The sequence below is a fragment of the Puntigrus tetrazona genome, chromosome 23 (genome assembly GCF_018831695.1).
Source record: "Puntigrus tetrazona isolate hp1 chromosome 23, ASM1883169v1, whole genome shotgun sequence".
In the NCBI taxonomy this organism is placed as follows: Eukaryota; Metazoa; Chordata; class Actinopteri; order Cypriniformes; family Cyprinidae; genus Puntigrus; species Puntigrus tetrazona.
Window position 1 is genome coordinate 1,977,180 of NC_056721.1, and position 20,840 is coordinate 1,998,019.

Sequence of the window (20,840 nt, forward strand, 5' to 3'; positions counted from 1 at the left end):
TTCAGGAGCGAGCTCACGCTGATAAGGCGCCGATTATCAGCCAAAATAAAGAAACGTGACGACACGATCGTTTGAGCGTGAAGAACGGAGCCCATCCGAACTAGTTGTGCGCGTTCAAATCTGGAACGTCACCTGCCACGCAAAAAACACAACGCTCTTCAAACGAATCTAACTGGTCCGTACCAAAACCGAATTCCTCATGGAGCAAATAAAACAGAGCTTTCTGAAGAACCGGCGATCGTGGCTTTAAGAGCCTCAGACGACAAGGATCTGGGCCAAACGCTTAAACGAACATGAAACGGAAAAGTGAACGTATAGCGTCAGGAAAGTAACTCCACACCGTTTTAAAAAAACTAAAACACACACTCAACGCGTTTGTGACAAATAAGCCTTATGTGCAGCAAACAAAACCAAAACTTCACTAGTAGTGGTTAACTAGTATCGTCGGGCCCTCCAGTCTCTTTTTGGCTAGATATGCTATTAAATATCGTTTTTTGTTCAAATGATTTATGCAAAAGCGTGCTTCGACTGCGTCTCCGTGAGGTCACATACCTCGGCTGAACCTCAACCAAAAATACGGAAAATACCAAAAAGCTACTTATGACCAATAAAATCATGGCTAACACTTCATAACAGGGAGCACTAATTTACTATTAACTACGACCTATCGCTCAAATAAACTCCTAATTTTCTGCTTATTAATGATTAGTGCGGAAGTCGTTACGTTTAGGTATCGGTAGGATTAGAGATTTAGGAATAATAATTACATCTACAGTAATAATAATTACTACTGATAAATGGCTACTACTCTAGTAATGTGCATGCCAATAACCAGCTAGTTAAGAGTAAAATGAAGTGTTACCAACTAATAGTATCACTACTTGTGACCAATAAAATGATTATTACTGGACACCTTTAAAGTTAGTAAATTAGTTTGTACATTATTTACCTTTTTATTCATTTATTTATGATTTATCGCCATGCCAGCAACAACAGCTATACATACATATACATATTATATACATATCATATAGATATTCTCCAAAACAGTGAATTCGGATTTTTTTTTACAACTTTAAAGCAGCGCTGATATTATTTACAGATCGTCCGCACCTTCGGCAGACGTCCTGCGAGCACTAAACTTCTCAAGTGACAGATAAAACAGGTTTATGAATCATAACGGGTCAGTTCCATCCGTCCAGACCCGAACATCGAAGTCTTGAACGTCGCACGTAACTTCAGACGCACAATTACACCTCGCCGAGGATCGTTGGCCGTGTTTTTTTTCTTCTGTTTAGTGTGGCTGGTGCATCCGGAGCAAAGCGCAGCTGTGTGTAAGACATCCCGCCGCAGGAAAACAGCAGCGCAGATGGGCCTGCCCCAGACGAGCGGCACACTGCTGCTAAACCTGCTAACCTACCCGCCCCGAACTAAACCAGGCGGCCTTACCAAATCACCCAGAACCCCGAGCCTGAAGACGCCTTTTCTGAGGCCAAACCAAAAATCGGCATTTACGCAAATATCAAACCGAACGCTAACACTTTAGTAAAGCTACTAAACCTAACTAGTTGCTTGTTGCCATGCCCGTTGTTAACACATTGGCTGTCGATAAAACGCATATTTTTCATTACATCCATAATCCTAGCCAATAAACTTAACAACTACCGTGATAACTACCAATAAGCGGCAAGTTAAGAGTTTAGAGAGGCACAAGTCGTAGTTAATAGCTAGTTAGCAGAACTGGACCTTAAACTAAGACAAACTAAAAACTGAATGAAAGAAGAAGCTCGTCGTAAGAAAAACTGATCGTTGAACTTCAATCAATAAAAATTAATTTTATTAAGCATATTTAATAGCACATTCAAAACCCAAACTCTGGTTATGAAGGTTACACTTTATATTATTGTCTCTTAACTAGCTGTTTATTACCATGCACGTCACTAGAATATTAGCCATTTATTAGTAGTAAATTAATAGCACATATTAACGCCTCATTCTACATCCCTAATCATACACAATACATAAACTTAATAACTAACACGCTAACTATTAACAAGCAGCAAGTTAAGAGTTTAGAGAGGCACAAGTCGTAGTTAATAGCTAGTTAGCAGAACTGGACCTTAAACTGAAGTGAAGACAAATTAAAAACTGAATGAGCGAACGAAGCTCGTCGTAAAAAACACTGATCGTTGAACTTCAATCAATAAAAATTAATTTTATTAAGCATATTTAATAGCACATTCAAAACCCAAACTCTGGTTATGAAGGTTACACTTTATATTGTCTCTTAACTAGCTGTTTATTAGCAGGCACATCACTAGAATATTAGCCATTTATTAGTAGTAAATTAATAGCGCATATTAACGCCTCATTCTACATCCCTAATCATACACAGTACCTAAACCTAATAACTAACCCGCTAACTATTAACAAGCAGCAGTTTATTGAGGGATTAAGTGTTCTCTATTGTAAAGCGTTACCGATGAATTACACAGATGTCACAGCAACTACCCTTTTCCGATCCCATAATGCCAAGCACTGATTTATCATCCACCAATCATAAATTAAACAAGCCGTAACTCACTCTCGCCCTCGATTTTATCCGTTCCCCTCGTCCAGATGATCTGCCTGGTCTCGAGCTTGACTTGAAACGTCCTCCTTTCCGGCCTCTGGGACTTTTTGGAGTAAAAAAGAGTCAAAACGGTGCCCAGCTCCAGATCCCGGTAGAGATTGTTCACCTCGGTGTCGCTCAGCGTCCAGGGTACGGGTCCATTGGAGGAGAAGCCAGCGGTCGCAGCCATTTCCCCTGTTTGTTCTTCAGTTCCTTTCCGAATAACTCACAGCCTCCCAGGCCCGGTGAGGACACCTACGAAAATAAGGAAGAAAGGGGGCATTAGAAAGAAAAAAAAATCTATACAACAGCTCTATACAAGCATAAACGTGAGTTATGAAAACACACAAGAGGCCTGCTGTAAGATGCATCCACATGTGTCCTTCTGACTTGGGCTCACCAGCTTTTTCACTGGTTATATAGTTTCAGGTTATACATTATAGAAATCGTTCGGCGAATAGGTGAAGAGCTCGTATGCATCGGTAATCAGAGCATGAAACGCACGGATTGTTATTAATATCATAACGCATAAATGAACAACGGATCATAAGAGTCGCTGTATAAGCCGAGAGCGCGCAAACCGGTTAAACGGAGCAGATCTAGTATTGTTTAGCAGAACGCAATCAATAAGATCACTTTATACGGATGCGAGCCATACAAACAAACAAAACAACAACACAAGAAAAATCACAGACGCTCGTTAATAATAATAATAAATATATTAAAAACTGCTCCTTACTAAATCGTTTCAAGGGTGCACACGTGAGACGCAACCGAGAGATCGGAGAGTGTATAACGACGACGACGATGATGATGATGATGATGATAATAACACAGGTTTGTTTCGTCTCACCGTGTACGGACGCAGCTGGCTCTCTCGGACTCGGTAAAATCAGAAACACAACGCGCAGTCTGTCCGCGATCTCAGCAGCGCTCATGTCGTCCTGTCGCCCCTGATCAGACGCGGGTTTGGCGGATCCGAGCGGCGACGGCGGCGACGGCGGCAGCGGCGGTGAAAGGTCTGCTCTCCGCCATGAGTGCGAGAGCGAGAGCCAGAGCCAGAGCCCTTCCCCCATCAGCCGATCCCTACAGCGCGGCGCGGCGCGGCGAGGCTCGGCCTCTTAAAGACACAGCGCCGCTCTCCAGACGCTGCGTGGAAGTGTGGGAAATAGTATGCACTGTGGCTGTTTGGAATAGCGTGCTGCAACGCTACAGTCGCTCGCGGATGAGTTAGACGCACAGGGTGACATGTGGAATACGGTACTAGTGCACTAGTGCTTACTAGATGCTGCACAGTATACACTGTGTGCTGCCTACTGTTTCGTTCGAACGTTATTTAGTCTAGTCATGTTCTGAATGGAATATCAGCTGCTTATTGTTCAGTGTGCGTTGTGTACTGCGTACTATTTATTATTAGAGCGTGTTAAATAGTATGTATGTGGCTGTTTAGAATAGCATACTGCAATACTGTTACTATAGTTAACGGTGTGTGTTACACACGGTATAATTGTCTGTATGAATTAGACACACAGGTGACCTAGGCAACATTTGTGGACTGATTTTTATATACAGCACTGTTTACTATTTTTGTGTACAACGTATGTGAAACACTATTTAGTACGTTTATGGTCAGAAATGCTAGTTGCTAATTGTTAAACGTTTCACTGTTGTACTGCATACTGTTTATTAAAGTCACAGTGTGCTATTTTGAGTATCTGAAACACTATTTAGTGTGGTTATGTTCCAGAAGGAATACTAACTGCTTGTGTACGGCATACTATTTATTAAAGTGCGTTACATAGTATGCATTATGGCTGTTCAGAATAGCATACTACAATACCTACTATTGTTGACAGTGAGTGTATATTACACACAGTGTTTTAATTTTACGTACCAATCGGAAACAAAAGGTCACCTAGGCAACATTTGTAATATGTTAGCGCACTGCTTACTATATGTGTAAAACTAAAGTGAAACACCATTCTGCGTGGTTATGGAGCGTTAGTTGTTTAGTATGTACTTGTGTAACGCACACTATTTCTTAAAGCGTGCGAATAACACGCTACAGAAATGCTTACCTTTGCTGCAAAACGCGGTGTGTATATTATGCATTACGCATATAATACATTACCAGAGCGCTGCTTACTCTGCGCCACACAGTACGCACTGCATACTGCCTACTATGTCGTACAAAAAGTACGGTTTAGCTACGTTCAGACTGGAAAACTGGTTAGTTTTCTGCGTGAACTGTACTCAACAGCAGACTATTATTAACACAACACCAGTGTACTTTCTACCACCTACTATTTTCTTCATATAAAAGTACTTGATCGCGGTTATGTTCAAAATAAAATAGCATTCAATACGTAGTGCGCACCGGAAACACCAAACGTCTGAAATCGCACGCTCTCTAGTAGGTACTACATACTACATACTAGTGAGGCGCACTGATTGCATCGCGGCTCTAGATACTGCAGATACTAGCAAAACCCCCCTTAAAAATACGTAGGACCGCTACGTTGCTATTCCACTTGAAGTAACCCAACGCGCGCACGAACTACTTATGAGCAGCTGCTTTTTTTTTTCTTCATATCGCTATCGGAGCAGGATTAGAAGTGGAGAGATCTCGCGAACACCGAATGCTCTGAAGCGTCCGTTTATCGCGAAACGTTCGATCCCGTCCGAGCTGCGTCCTCGCTCGACGGACTCCGTTGTTTCGTTTAAGAGCAGCGGTGCCCTCACAGGAAGAGGTCATAAACCGAAGGAGCGTTCAAAGCACGAGACGCGGAGGATGTGGCCGCGGCCTTCAAACCTTTATTACAAGCGTGTAGTGTTAATAAACAAACGGGAGGACCCTCTTCAGATGAAGCTTTTATAGATTTCAGCGTACAACATCATGAAAACGACACGTGCATTTCTCAGTCACCGTTAACAATGTCTATATAAATCCTTAAAAATCGATCTTAAACGAAACGTGGCTTACTTACACCAAGAGCTAAACCGTGGATAATTACACATAACCTTCACAAAAGGACTATGTAAGCCGATAACGTCCTAGCACACTAATGCAGAGCAAAACCAACACCGAAGCTTACATTGTTACAGCGCATGATAAAAGACAGAACTATCTTTAATATAACATTTACAACAATGTCTGTGCTCTAGTCGGTTACCATTTCAGTGTCATTTACAGCCAGTTAAAAATACAAATAGTGTCTCACGGAAAGGGCCTCATCCTCCGATGGTATAAAAATATTTTTTCTTTTTTTTTTTATGTTTTATAAAACAAAACGTGCTATGAATTCGATGAAAAATGGATAAAATGTCAAGAAGCCTAGCTGCTTTTCGTTCCTGCGCTCTTAAAAAGCAGAACCTTAGGAGACTTCAAATTAAAAAGTTCATTAGCCAGCTGATAAGATTTCTAAAAGGTCTTAGTGGACTTTTTTTTATTCATGGATTCATAGATTTAAGGAGTTTCCAACTGGAATAAACAAGCTTTCATATACAGTGGTGTTCATGAGGAACTTATATCACCGTAAATATGCGCAGAAATGACATTTCATAATTAAAAAAAAACAGGCTAATTCTAAAAGGACGCACAGTAATATTGGCTAAATTTAAAATCATATTCTTTCGGTGAAGCGGTTTTTCTTTGCATACATTAAAAAAAATGAAAGGTACATCCCTGATAGAAACATTCAAACTAAAAACAGATATTCACACACTGGTACCTCTGATCGCCTTTCCTTATATCTTCAACTCGATTTTATACACAGTTTATCATTTTAATTTTATTTAAGGATTGCGGTATTTCATAATTTTAAAAATATAAAAATTCATCAATTAATCTGAATGCTAAAACCAAAGGATGCTATCACAGAATGATATGAAACAACGAAAACGTTCTTAAATAAAGACATGGTGTTCACCAAGGCTCGGTTTCAGGCCCTCTCCTGTTTTCAGAAAGCAACTACTGGCTTGCTCTGTATGTATTATTTTTTTTTTTACATTACCTCGCGCTTAATGTTCTCGATAAGCATCTGATCCAAATAACAACAATAAAATGAAAAGCTTTAAAACTCGAAGTCCTCCTCTGTCATGTCGATAGCCCAGGCAAACTTTTCCCGCTGCGTTTTGTTGTAGATCTTCTCAATGGGAACTCCCCATTTTTTGCACCTGCGAGGGGAAGAGAGCAGTAAACAAGACGTCTCTTTAGCGAACGCGCGCTTAGCTTGGCTCAAAAAGGGATACAGTTCCACGCTTTTCCCAAAAAACGAAGAGTCCTTGCGTTTAGAAACTGGTGAAGGGGGCCGTTGTGTCATAGTAGGGAGTAGGGAGCTATTTTTTCCTAAAATAATGACGGTGCACACAGAGGCAGGAGTCTGGTTCAGACCCTTCTCTGGGCCTAAACCGCCACTATTTCCACCCACGGACATTACACACCAGAGGAAAACCGCCAGAGCCCTATTGTTCCTGCCTGCATGTTTTCCCCCTCTTTACTTTGAAGGGACATATGCGACCTTAAAACTATTTCCACCCTGGAACTAGCGCGCTAACGCTACGCTAAAGGTGGAACGAAGCCAACTTGGCTAAGTCGATGTGAACAGCGAGTCTTCTTACCAAGCCACTGAGATTCGTGGGTCCAGGTAGTTGAGTTTAGATGTTCCTAATGCAATCTGCTTATTCTCCTCACGATCTGTGGCCTGGACCTCCAGCTTCATCAGCTGCTCGGATATCCTCTGCACTGCCTTCTTCTTCGTCTCCACCGCCCTCGAAGCCAAAAACATTAGACAGTGTTATATCAAGTTTCTAGTTTTTCAGAAAAAATGAAAATAAAAGCCTTCTTACTTTTTACTTTTCTCATCGCGGAGCGTCTTGGCGTCAGCTTTGGCCGCTTTAAGCTCCTTCTTGGCAGCAGAGAGCTGTTTCTTCTTCTCATCTATCTGAGGTACCAAAACGCAAGGTCTCCGTTTAGCGAAGACAGCGAAAAAGGCCAGAATTGAAACGAGCGGCTCATACCTTGGTCTGTAAATTGTGCATGGATTTCTCAAAGGTTTTTGGCGGCGCCCTCTGGTGGTTGCAGAGAACAGCCACAGCTCGGTTCGCCCTGTTATACGAGAGGATCTTCTCGGGGATGTTATCTTCAGCTGTAACCGTCGGGACGAGTGGGGTTTAAAGAAACAGAATGGCTAAATTGTAAAGAGCGAGATGCACAGACGTGGACTAGAGAAGGGGCAGACTCACGGCTGGTCAGCTCTTTGAGCTGCTGCTGGAGGGTAATGGATGCGTTGTAAGTGCGAAACACTTTCGCCGTCAAGCCATCCATCAACTCCTGGAGGTGTTTATTTAGAATCGATGTCTAAAGAACAGAGCAGACGTCGCACGCTGCATTAAAGCCTACTGTATTGTATTTGCTGCGCAAACTCTAAAGCTCCTAAATGATCAGGACTGCCGAAAAACCTTCTGCAGATAACGCCTTCTGTCGGAAGATTGATCGTTTATACATTTTTGGCGAGGAAAGCCTTTTCAGTATAACTGTAAAGGTTGTAGTTCATGTCTTTTTGTTGCGAAATCTATAGTAGCTAACATTTTAAGTTGTCCTAAAACCAAAATGTGTTCTCGACTACTTCAAATACAGATGAATTTTTTTAAATGTAAGATTAACTTAGGTTTACCTGATCATACGAGCATCGAATGTAATCATCTCTCATTCCTCTGCGTTATATTTTTTGAACTACAGAGCTGTGATAATATCTCCTTACTAAGATGTATTATTGGAGGTACAGAGCGACAACTGATATTTGTATCGTTTTCCGCAAGTAGCCTGTTATAATAATCTCGCTTATTACATTACAAGCTGTCAAGAGTTTCACCTTACTTTGTGACCATATAAATATAGCATCCGCACCAAATTGCATCATTTTGCTGAATTTGGGTCTGACTAAAACACAAAACACATACGGCCAGGTCTCAAAGCATTCATGCTTTTGTCTTGATACTGGTTTGGAAATAAAACAAGCTAGGTGTGACCGGAGTGCAGATGTTGAGCTTGATTTTGAGACCAAACGCTTTGCAATGCATGTATAACTAATCAAAAATTATGTTTAGATATATTTACAGTAGAAAATGTACTAAATATCTTCATAGAACATGATCTTTACTTAACAACCCAATCATTTTTGGCATAAAAGAAAAATCGATAATTTTGACCCATTTAATGCATTTTATACTCATGCAACATAAGAAAATGGACGCAAATGGAAATTGTCGTAATTTTGTGGAACCTCTTAAAATAAAGCTAAAAGTCTGCACTTCAATCACATCTTGATTGTCCGTTGTAGTGGTGTCTAAAGGCCAAAAGAAAACTCTTAAACTTAGATTTTGTCTCAAACTGCTACAAAAAATGTTTTGGTGTTGATGGTGTGGTATGAAGGTCTTACATTGAGTCGGTCAAACAGATCATCTTTTCCCTGCTTGTTATCAAGGAACAACTGAAGGTTTTTAAATACCTAACACACACAAAAACAATGTATATTCGTTAGTTACAAGCACTGAAGAACATCTTATATCTCCCTCCCCATCATCCAGAAGATCACCAGTGTGCGGCTCATATTGAGATGATCTCACTCTTTTCTCCACGGGGACTTTGTTGTAGTAACGGATGGAGTCTTTTCCCGGGAAGTCCAGCTCCACCACGAAGTCCTGTCCGTCCATCTGAGGGTGCAGTCTGATGTGCTCCACGCGCAGAGAGCAGCAGCCCACCGTGTCTGCCGTCTCCCCCTCGTCCTTCTCATTACCGGCCCTCAGAGCCAGCTCCACACAAACACAAACGGAGAGTGAAAACGGTTGAAATTATGGTCATTTATAACACCCTTATTCCTATCACTGCTGCTTAGTAAGGCAGTGGGTGGCTTGAGGGATCAAAAGTTTGCTCGTGCATTAATAAGGCATTAAGTACTGATAAACAGCCAATATGTACTCTATTATCTAAAATATTACCAATAAGGGTAGAAAAGGGTATGACCAATACCTTCGTCTATTGACATCACTATTGAAAGTAACATTTAGACCTATTTGAAAGCAGATGTAGTGAATGCAGGAGCTGTGCGATGAAGTGAGACCTTGTCAATGAAGTAGAGGGCGACGGCTCTCTGCCTGATCCGCATCTCTTTACTCCTCCAGTCCTCACGGTACTGCGCTCGGATGTGGCCCACGCTCTTCTTCAGCCGCCGCGCCGTCTCGTACTTCTGCCAGTCCTTCTCCCCCTGAGACGCAAGACACCGTCATTCAGTTGACGTCTGCACAGGCACTGACCATTAATCAATAAAATTTTTGTTTTCTCTGACAATGTAAAAGTCGCAGCTGTCGCTTTTGATCCAATAAAATGCCACATCGCTGAATAAAAGTGCTTGAAGCCTTACTGACACCACACTTAAAGGATAATGTAAATACATCAAACATTCTCCTTATAAGTCAGTTTGACCAAATCACTATATAATGGCCAATATTCCAATATTTAGTGATTACTTGTATACTTCAAAGCACCAAGGGTTCCCATTTTAAAACAATGGCGCATGCTATGTTACTCTGTGAAGAAACGATGCTGGACGCATTTTAGGGCCATCGGCATAAACCGGCTACAACATAGCTGCCTGATCGAACAAAAAGACACATGAATGTGAGCATTATTGGCGTCAATAAAGACTTTTGTGTGTGTTAGTAAGCAGTGCATTACTCCAGAACAGTAGTTAAAGGCTCTAATGCACACTGTATTGTAGGAGCTAGACAATCACATGTAATGGTATCGTAGTGATGTCCCGTTTTAGGGGAATACCCTTTGACACTGTGTTTCAGGAGGCAAGGGGTATAAAACAGACCTTGATTCTGGAGCTGGGGTTGAGCATGATGTATTTGATGGAGCCCTGAATGTTCTCCGTCCACGACACCAGCCACGTGACTTTATTATCATGACGAACCTCCTTCCACCTGGCGCCCGGAGGCGCTTTAGGGTGAACCGAATCTCTGAAGACAACAGACAAGAGGGGACCGACACGTTTAAAACACAATCCACAGCCCGACTGCTTGTCGATACAAGCTTTGCTTTAACTTGACGGTGGAACCTAATGTGGAAAGCTTCCATTAGATATTATCAGAGTTTGAGCGGGACACATCTGCCGAGGCAAAACAGGATCAGGCCGGCCACAACACACACAGGAAGCGGCTCTCTGACACACTCTCAGGATAAACAACAACAATAGCCAGCTAAATACACGGTCTGCCTCAGGTCAAGTGATCTGGTCAGAGCAGACAGTTCCTCCCATTATTAACCACTAAACTAACGCTTGTGAGAAAGGAGTGTGCTCCACTGCATTGCAAGCGCTCTTGTAGTGTACTTCCCTTCTTTCATTGCAGATAATATAATATCAATGGCATAAAATGCCACTTAAGTGACTTAAAGACAGTTCGTTTCACGTTTATCAACATACTTAAGTACACTTTAAAAGTGTACGTTATAATAATGCCATATTAAAACGTTTACTTTCATTTTAGATCATTATCGTTACTGTGTCGAGCTACAAAGTAGATTTATTTTGATGTGTTGACTAACATACTACAAATACATATATATTACTTAACGTTTCAATACAAATGACATTTAAGTTTATTCTAGTTTAGGTTTTTTAAACCACAAAACCATTATTGCCCAGTTCAACCACATTTCAAAAGCAACAGAAGTAAATCTAAATCAATAAGAACGTCTAAAAGATTTTCTTATTGAAGCGTGTCAGAATTAAATGAATATAATTAATTTGAATTTAAGCGATACGTTTTACAATACGTTTTCATGCATTTGAAAGTATATTATTTCCATAATAGTGCAAGTACTCCTTTTAAAAGTATGCTAAATGTAGGTCATTTTCATTGGGTCCTGCGGCAGAAAAAGTTTTAATTCGAAAGAAAATTCAGAGAGGCTCCGCCCACACGCGCTTCCGATTGGCCGCGATATCTGATCGATTCTGGTGTGGGCACACTTTGTTTTTCACCTGAATCTTGCTGCTCGCCTGTATTTAGGACACAGTGTTATTCTACAGCAGTAATAACATGCTCAGGGACTGACTTGCTGCAGTTGATGATGATGTCCTCGGGGCGGATGCGCCGCTTTAGCTTGCCCATCTTAGGATGATCTCCACGACCACGAAACAGACCCGGCGGCTCGATCCGGAAGTTCCCGATCCGCTCCCTGTGATTGTCCATGACACAGTATCCATACTCCTGCAGAATGCGCTCGTTCTCTTCTTTGATTTTCTGTAGAAAGTGACGCATTATTTAACAGAATGACGACAGAATAGTGTGTGTGTGTGTGTGTGTGTGTGTGTGTGACACGCTAACCTGTTTCTCCTCTTTTGACATCTGTTTTCTGGCCTCGGATTGTGCTTTAAAGTACTCGTGCATCTCAGTGAAGTCGCATTTCTTCAGCTCCGTGATCTTTGACTTCTCCTCCGACGTCATTTCCTTGCAAGAAACGTTCGTGAGATAACGTGTCTACGAGAACAACCTCAGCAGTGACGCGTCGAAAAGCGTGTTACCTTCCTCCAATCTTTGAAGAAGTTCTTTCTGAATATGTCTTTAGTTGTGTACTCATGGTCGAGCATTTTTGCATAAAACGTGGCCACTTCCTCTGCACCAGGACTCAGTTTCATGGGCTTTCCTGCGGGCCGAAGATATCCTCGTCAATATAATGTGTGTTTGTAGTACACGTAGCATAAAATAAATGTATTTGAAATACATTTTAGTATAATTATTATCACAAGAAACCTTTTGCAGGCAAATTAACTTCCAAGTAGTTGTATTTGATGTAAAAAAAAACATTACAGGACAATCTGCAATGACTTTAGGATAGAATTACGTAGTGCTTCCAGCAGAATATGACAGCGGGGTCAAAGGTCATCACTCCTCACCATCATAACAAATCCTGATATGGTCTGGCAGGGGTTCATACGGAGGGGGAAAAACGGGCCCTTTATGCTCCAGAAACCTCCATTTGGAGCCATCTGTGTATTTCTCCTCTTCCCACCTGAGAAACAGAGGAAGAAACACTGCAGAAAGACAAGAATTTAACTTTTTTTTAAGTACTGGTTTGTCTCAATTCTGTCTTACCATTTCCACTTCTCCTCTGGCTCGGTTTTGGCTTTCTTCTTCCCTCCAGCAGAGTCCTTCTTTAGCTCTTTGGTCTTCTTCTTTGGTTTCTTTTCCTGGACGGGTCAGATCTGACGTGAGTAACCATCCAGCTTTAACGTGAAGGAGCATTCAGAAGAAAGACTGGTGCATACCTCCCTCTCCTCGTAATCGCTGTCCTCCTGTTTGCGTTTTTTCACTTTCTTCTCATTCTCCACTTTTACCTTTTTAGGTTTGTGTTCATACCTGCTTTACAAACAGAAATGCTATGGGTTTAGCAAATGAGTAACACACGCTAAGGATGATGGCGACTGAGCCTGTTGCACATACTCGTCTTCATCCCGCAATCTCTTGAGAGGTTTCTCGTGTTTGATGGGGTGATGATATCCGTTGTCCTCTTCCACTTTAATTGACAGAGAGCTGAAGCGAGACACGAGTTGCATATATAAAATAACAATTTATATTTTTGCTAAATTGTTTGCATGCACTTGTGTTCATAAGTTTTCATACCCCTTTGCCAAATGTTACTAATCAAGTCCACAAAATACAAATTACATAAAAATGACCCCATTCAAAAGTTTACAAACCTTTGAATCTTGAACCTGCGTCATTTCCTCGATGATCCACCGCTGTTTTTATATTTTTGATTGAGATTTCTGATTGTTCCCAAACTGCCTGCTGTTCTTCAGAAAAATGCTCCAGCTCCTGCACATCCTCTGGTTTTTGACGCCTTTTTCAAAACTGACTGTATGATTTTGGAATCCATATTTTCACAACGGATCTCAAAACACTGAGAGACTAATATTCCTTAAGATTAAAAGGTATGTAAACTTTGTATGAGGTCATTTTTATAAATTCGGTTATTATTTTGCCTTGTGGAGTAAATGCAAACAATAGCCAATTCAGGACAGTACTAAATATAAAAATAACATTCTATTTTAATGATCCCTCTTATTGTAAGATTTTGCACATTCTTCCAGGGGTATGTAAACTTATGAGCACAGCTGTAAATAAGGAACATCGCTTGCCTTACCTCACGAAGCCGTTCTCTTTATCTCGATATTTCCCATCAGAACTATGAAACTTCACAAAAATACAAAGACACACCCAAAATAAGATTTAGAAACACTTTCAGAAAGACACATTATTTCATCGACTGTCCGGTGTGGCCCAAATAAATCAACCTTTTCTTCTTTTTGCTTTTCTTTGTGCTTATGTCGCTCTTTTTCTTTCTCTCGATGCTTCTTCTCAGAAGAGCTTCTGTGTTCACTGTAAAACAGATGAAAAAAAGATGAGTTTCTCCTTTAGGACACTGGATAATGACTAAATGATGTTGAAATGGGCAGGACTGCTTACAGCAGATCAATATGCCAATGATGGACAAGAGTTCAAGGAGTAATGGTGTCTAAAGAACTGAAGTAATAAAACGAATCACCTGTTCTTCGAGTTTTCTCGCTCCTTGTCTCTCTTGTGTTCTTTGTGGTTGTGTTCTCGGTCTTTAAGTTTGTCCTTGTGTTTGTGCGAATCTGAACCAAAAAAAAAACTGACTGGTTTTAGGGATGCCACAAACCTCAATGAAATTCATAATATTTCATATGAGTTACAGGAATAGTTAAACTATTTCACAATGCATGAAGCTACGTTGTTATAACAACCAGTATACCGTGTTGTTAATATAGGATTTGTGCTGCATTTCTTAACTAACAATAAAGTACCTGAAAAGTACTCTGGTACCACATAAATACCATAAATACAGGAGCTGGTCATATAATTAGAATATCATCAAACAGTTGATTTATTTCACGAATTCCATTCAAAAAGTGAAACTTGTATATTATATTCAATTATTACACACAGATTGATATATTTCAAACGTTTATTTCTTTTCATTTTGATGATTGTAACTGACAACTGATGAAAATCCCGAATTTAGTATCTAAAATTGGGATTTTTACAAATCTTGGCCAACTGAAAAGTATGAGCATGTACAGCACTCAGCACTTAGTTGGGGCTTCAGCAAGGAGTGGATCAGTCTGTGGCACTGCTCAGGTGTTATAAGAGCCCAGGTTGCTCTGATAGTGGCCTTCGGCTCTTCTGCATTGTTGGGTCTGGCATATCACATCTTCCTCTTCATAATAATTAAGGGGTTAAGGTCTGGCAAGTTTGCTGGCCAATTAAGAACTTGGATACCTTAAAGCAGGTACTGGTAGCTTTGGCACTGTATCCTGTTGGAATTTGAAATCGGCATCTCCATAAAGTTGGTCAGCAGCAGGAAGCATGCAGTGCTCTAAAACTTCCCGGTGTATTGCTGCGAAAACAGTGGGCCAACACCAGCAGATGACATGGCACCCCAAACCATCACTGACTGTGGAAACACACTGGACCTGAAGAAACGTGGACTCTGGGACCCTGATTTCCGAAGGAAATGCAACATTTACTTTCATCGGAGAACATAACTTTGGACCGCTCAGAGGCAGTCCAGTCCTTTTTGTCTTTAGCCCAGGCGAGACGCTCCTGATGCTGTCTGCTGTTTAAGAGTGGCTTGCCCCAAGGAATACGACAGCTGCATGTGTTTGTGAGTCGTGGTTCTTGAAGCACTGACTCCGGCTGCAGTCCACTCTTTGTGAATCTCCCCCACATTTTTTAATTGTTTTGTTTCACAATCCTCTCCAGGGAGCGGTTATCTCTCTTGCTTGTACACTTTTTTTCTACCACATCTTTTCCTTCCCTTCACCTCTCCATTAATGTGCTTGGACACAGAGCTCTGTGAACAGCCAGCTTCTTTTTCAATGACTTTTGTGTCTTGCCCCCCTTGTGCAAGGTGTCAATGGTCGTCTTTTGGACAACTGTCAAAGTCAGCAGTCTTCCCCATGATTGTGTAGTCTACAGAACTAGCCTGAGAGACCTTTTAAAGACCTTTGCAGGTGTTGTGAGTTAATTGTTAATTGAGTTGTGTCTTCGGTATTCAACCTTTTCACAATATTCTAATTTTCTGAGATACTGAATTAGTTGTCAGTTATAATAACTTATATATAACAACTTATTGAACGGAATTAGGGAAATAAATCAACTTTTTGATGATATTCTAATTATACGACCAGCACCTGTTAGTATATGAATATGGTAATCACACACAGCATATATTAAGCACACCCATTACACTTATTAAGGTTTTGGGGACTTTTAATTTTGTATAGTCTGTTGTATATGGGTCAAAGACATTAAGATGTCTGCATCAGAGGAAATGCACAAAAGTGATTTCATGTCCATAGAAAGCACATTAAATTTAAATTTAAGTAAGGTGTCCAAGTTTTGAAGAATAAATTGTCAACATTTAGTTGAAATAATGCTACTTTGTCATTCAGCGTAACAATATTTTTGTAAAAATTCAAACATGCTTATTCTGACTTGTACATATTCAAATATATAATAAGAAATCATCCCACTGTGCTTTAAATGAGTAAAAAAAAAAATCATACTGACAAATGGCCAAAACCTAGTGGCAAATTTAAAAAACGTTAAAATTACTACTAATTAGTATTTGATGTATTTTAGTATTTTAATGTGTCATAAATTGATAGATGTTACACATTTTAGGGGGTAAATTTAGTAAATCAGGGGAAAACGTGTGCTATTTATTTTTGGCTCAGAAAAACAAACCACTTTAAAAAGTATTACACTTACAGTTTTTAACAACCCTTTTTCGTTTGATCAATATGCCTATTTTTGCAAATGATCTAGCAAGTCACGCCTTGTCAACCCCCTAGTATTAATAACACAGGAAAAATGTATTTTTATTCATTAGTTTCAGATGTGAAAACAAGCAATGAACCCATACGACCTCATATAATTTAATTCTTCATCAGGGAAAAAAATCTAATAAAACACCTTTATCCCAGTCTTCCATTTCTAGTCAAGACTAGTCAAACATCATCACGACTAACACATTTCTCAATCAGAGACATGGTTAGATTGAAAAATTAACTCGATCTGCTCATGTACAAACACACTGTGCTGTTCTCATGCAATTCTTCATGCGCAACTTGCTTTTGTGCTGCTGTATCATTTAAGAGCCGCTGAAAAATGTAAGGCTACCATGAAACATGTAAAACACGACGCTTTGGCTGGGGTTTGTCTGCCAGATCAAAAAAAAACCTGCCATCTTTCGATGTCAAATGACTCATCTGATCAGAATCACATCCAATTATATGTATACATCAAAATATTAATCTTACATCTATTTAATGGGCTATATTTGAGTTTGGTATTTTGGTCACGCTTATGGTCCAATTCTCACCATTTGCTTCAATAAACTCCAGATTTGCTGCTTATTAATAGTCAGTAAGGTAGTTGTTAAGTTTAGATACTCAATAGATGTGAAATATGGTCATTCAGAAAACAGGCTTATAAATATTAATACATAACCAATATGATTAATAATAGACATTGTTAGTAATCTACTAGTTATAATTCATATTGGGAACCGGTGCCTTGAACGTGAGGGACAGTTTTTATTTAGAGTTCTTATTATAGTTTTAATGCATTTAATGAACATGAAGATGAGATTAATATTTTTTCGAACCATTTAAAATTTGTCTCATTTATTTTATTTGTGTTGTGTATACATAGCAAGGGTCAAAAATGAGTGCTAAATATGACTAGAAGAGCCAAAGAGGATTAAAAGCATGCTTTCCAGAAAACAAAAAGCAACAAAAAGTGCTTTATTGCACTGTTTAAAGTGGGCAGGGTATGTAGGCTTATGGGTGACCTGAAAGCATCTCAGTACACCACAATATACAAGCTTTTCAGGCAGTCTGAAGGAGTGTATAGAGAGTAATATCGGCGTACATGAGCTTCGACAGCGACTGTAAAGTAAGATAAGAAGAAACCATATTGCCTGCAGAAAACAGAAAAAAAAAAAACATTCAGTAGAAATGAACCGTTTTTGGTGCTGCTTATCGTTTCTGCCTGTATACTGAATGATTACCATATTCATATAACCCAAAGCATAGCATCGCTAAGCTAAATACCAAGAAAATATGAAAGGTATACTACATGACAGTACTTTTATGTTAATGTCACTACCATACAGTTTAGTCCAAACAGCACAGTGAGTTATCACAGTAGTAGCTGACAGAAATGGCAAAATCTTCTTTCATATTACTGTATTGTGATTTTAGGTCAACAGCTGGGGTAAGTGTGTTATTTTGGTGGGAACGCATCTGTTGACCACAGCGAGCTAGTGCTGTATTTGATCGCTGCTGTCTCTCACAGAAACGCCGCTCATGTCTAGAGAAAAGAAAATGGCGCAGAGACTAAGTCCTCACGCATCCTTTCCTCACTTTCAGCGCCCGAATTCAGCCCGTTCGCCTGCACAACCGACACGACGGCGGCGGTTTTCCGCTCGTTGGGCTACTTCTCTACACGAATGTGACCTCGGTGCGAGGTGTTTCAGGCGTTAAGCGTGATTTCACAGCGCTGTTTTTAACAATAGACGGCAGGGCGAGCGGCGGACGGGACTTAGTCTCTGACGCCATTTCTGCTTCATCTCACTGTTCAGCTGTCACGAGCGCTTCATCTCTCCTCTTCTGTTAAAAAACAAACACACTTACTGTAGTCCTCGGACCCAGGCTGCATCTGAAACACACATTTATAAAGCGTTTTAACACGTCTCGTCGCATGTCAACCACACAAACGCGCGCAATCAGAAGATACCCGCGCGTAAAGTTGGCGCTGCGCCATTGCGATGTTAACTTTTCGTTTGTAACGTCTGCTGCGAGCGCCGAGCATTTTTTTATTGCAAATGCGTGCAGGTACGTCCTGCGAGAGCGGCCGAGTGCGGGGAACGAGCTAGGAACTGTACCTGGTGCTGTCTGTGTGCGTGATCTGCGCTCATGTCGAGACTCTGAAGACGAAGAACGCGATTAACGAGGAAGGTATCGGCTTGTACGAACGATAAAGTTGCCGGCGTTTTAAACGCTGTGACGGTCGTCGAGCAAAGTCTGACTGCGACGCTACTGCGCATGCGCGGGAACACTAACCGCTGTCAAAAACGTTAGCGTGTTGTAGTATAATATACGTGATATAGCATTAGGTAAACAGATGTTATTTATAATACTAAAACTGTTATATCACAACGGAAACTACAGAATTAGCACATCGAATTACTACAGTATGGTTCAAATAGACTAGTATATAAATGATGGCATTTTTCATGTGGGTTACGGAAACATTTTTTATCCCCACGATGAAAACCGCTTATAAGTCATTCAGAATTGTACAGAATAATGTGGAAAGCATAGAGAACACGTTTTTGGAAACTTGAAATGAAGGGTAGGCCTGTTAGAGTCAAAAGTCAGCTTATGGCCCACATCCTGGCTTTTTGTCCACACATTCAACTTAAACACATTCAACTTAAATGAAAGGGGAGGTCTAATGATATTCCACGTGCTCTAAAGAGTTGATTTCTGGTGGTAAATGAGACCAACCTCTCAGAAGAAAACAGTTTGGCTGTGTTTCTGTACCAAATACACTGCTTCAGGTTTCGTGTAATATTCAGGCAGCTTTTTGGGCCCCGTCCCTAATCAAGTGCACTGTGTTTTATTTTCTTTGCATAAGTGCGAGGGTGTCCACTTGTCACTTTAGGTTTTTCTTAAGGCTGCTTGCCCTGAATGGTTGTTATGACCCATATGGGACTGTGTGGCGACTATTTTTGGTGAGAATCGCCCACAAGGTGGCATTATATAAGCTAATATATAAGGCACCGTCCGAATTACACAAAAGGAAGCCAAAGAGGCCTAAAAGCACACATGTCGCGTGAATTGAGTTAGCTGTTATCTTCAATTTAATAATAATAATAATAATATTTTAATAACTGACACTATCACGACACTCTTTGTTAGTAGCTTAGTTAGTAGCTGCTGGGGAATAGTGCTGGCCATACACATCATAAACAGGTATTTTTCATGTCTGTGGTGAAGGCTGGAATATATCTGTGTTTGATGGACGCATTCATTGTTGTTTTGCTGGCTCCTCCGCTATAGTACAGTACAGTACAGTATATTCCGAGCCACAAAATCATGCTATAACCTGTATTTCTGATCACATGGAGGTTCACAGCTCAGCTCAGAGTGTATGATGATTGAAATGTGCATATTCGGTGTGCTTTATAACACAGAGTACAAAAGTTAGAATTGTGAGGAACATACGTTTTATTTTATTTTATTACGGAGATATCAAATATATCCAGCGAGAAGTGGGCTCAGTCGATTTTTTTTCTTCAAATTTTACGAAACAAAAACACGAAAGCGTCGTCAATGCCTCTTGTTCTTGTAGCACTGAATTAATAAAGCATAAAAAGATAAACCGTTTATGACAGTGAAAGGCTGTCATACTAATATTGTACACTAGAGGACAGGAAAATATTAAATACTGTAGTATCAGTCAAAAAAAGTTCAATACGAGATACGCATTTCTGCATTCATAGCTAGTTTGCAAATGAGTCTGTGATCTCCGACATGTTTACAGATCATTTAATAGTACTATAATGTGACAAAAAAAAAGATTGTCATTTTCATGTTAATATAATTCCTAGCATATTTCTGTAGAGACACAAAAAACGCTTTGTATCGCTGAAGAGCATCCGTTTAATGGCATAAAGAGGAACTTTCGAGTTAAATTGCGTTGATTTATCGCACAGATTTACTTGTGCTTTTAAACCTTAAACTAGCAAACGTAAACATCAGTCATACACAGCTGAATGGCTGTATTTACTTCCGTTAACCGATCGCCGGAGATTCCCGCGAAATGCATGCCGGTAAAAAAAAAAGTGTCCGAGCTCTGAAGTCATGATGTGTGCCAAAAAACTCGGATGAAAACGTTATGAATTAACATAACATAAATCATGCATGCGTATTTCCAAACACCATGACAGTGCAGTCTCTGTGTGAAATAGGCAAATGTCGTATTTCTATTAAAAAGTATAAAGTAGAAATTGACGATAAATTTCGTACTGAATTAAACAGCAAGCACTTTGAATGTGGTATATTATTAC

The 20,840-nt window shown here is 40.2% G+C and overlaps 2 protein-coding genes across 5 annotated transcripts in view; both read right to left on the reverse strand.

The window, feature by feature from the left end:
- The window catches only part of plcg1 (phospholipase C, gamma 1), a 28,816-nt gene extending 25,030 nt beyond the window's left edge, over positions 1-3,786 (reverse strand). Inside the window, exons 1-2 of one of the 3 annotated variants that reach the window (XM_043224810.1) lie at positions 3,465-3,786; positions 2,585-2,866 (exon numbers count right to left, since the gene is read on the reverse strand). In XM_043224810.1, coding sequence (XP_043080745.1) covers positions 2,585-2,801 — 217 coding nt within the window. In that variant the 5' untranslated portion in view covers positions 2,802-2,866; positions 3,465-3,786. Of the gene's footprint in view, positions 1-2,584; positions 2,867-3,350 lie in introns of all 3 variants that reach the window. The other 2 variants (XM_043224809.1, XM_043224808.1) reach the window with 2 other exon arrangements.
- A 1,683-nt stretch (positions 3,787-5,469) lies between these two features.
- On the reverse strand, positions 5,470-18,826 carry top1b (DNA topoisomerase Ib). Of its 2 annotated transcripts, none has more exons than XM_043224813.1 (21): positions 18,651-18,826; positions 18,400-18,424; positions 14,223-14,313; positions 13,972-14,056; positions 13,821-13,870; positions 13,118-13,207; positions 12,943-13,033; positions 12,770-12,864; positions 12,571-12,686; positions 12,199-12,320; positions 12,002-12,124; positions 11,730-11,917; positions 10,489-10,633; positions 9,733-9,876; positions 9,239-9,424; positions 9,052-9,120; positions 7,856-7,970; positions 7,631-7,758; positions 7,460-7,554; positions 7,232-7,381; positions 5,470-6,787 (listed from the first exon to the last, which is right to left on the reverse strand). In XM_043224813.1, exons 1-21 carry the CDS (start codon positions 18,810-18,812, stop codon positions 6,685-6,687), a joined length of 2,373 nt encoding a protein of 790 aa, XP_043080748.1. In that variant the 5' UTR covers positions 18,813-18,826; the 3' UTR covers positions 5,470-6,684. The 2 variants fall into 2 exon arrangements, with proteins under 2 accessions (XP_043080748.1, XP_043080747.1); XM_043224812.1 differs by having other exon boundaries at positions 12,943-13,036.
- Between the last annotated feature and the right edge of the window lie 2,014 nt (positions 18,827-20,840).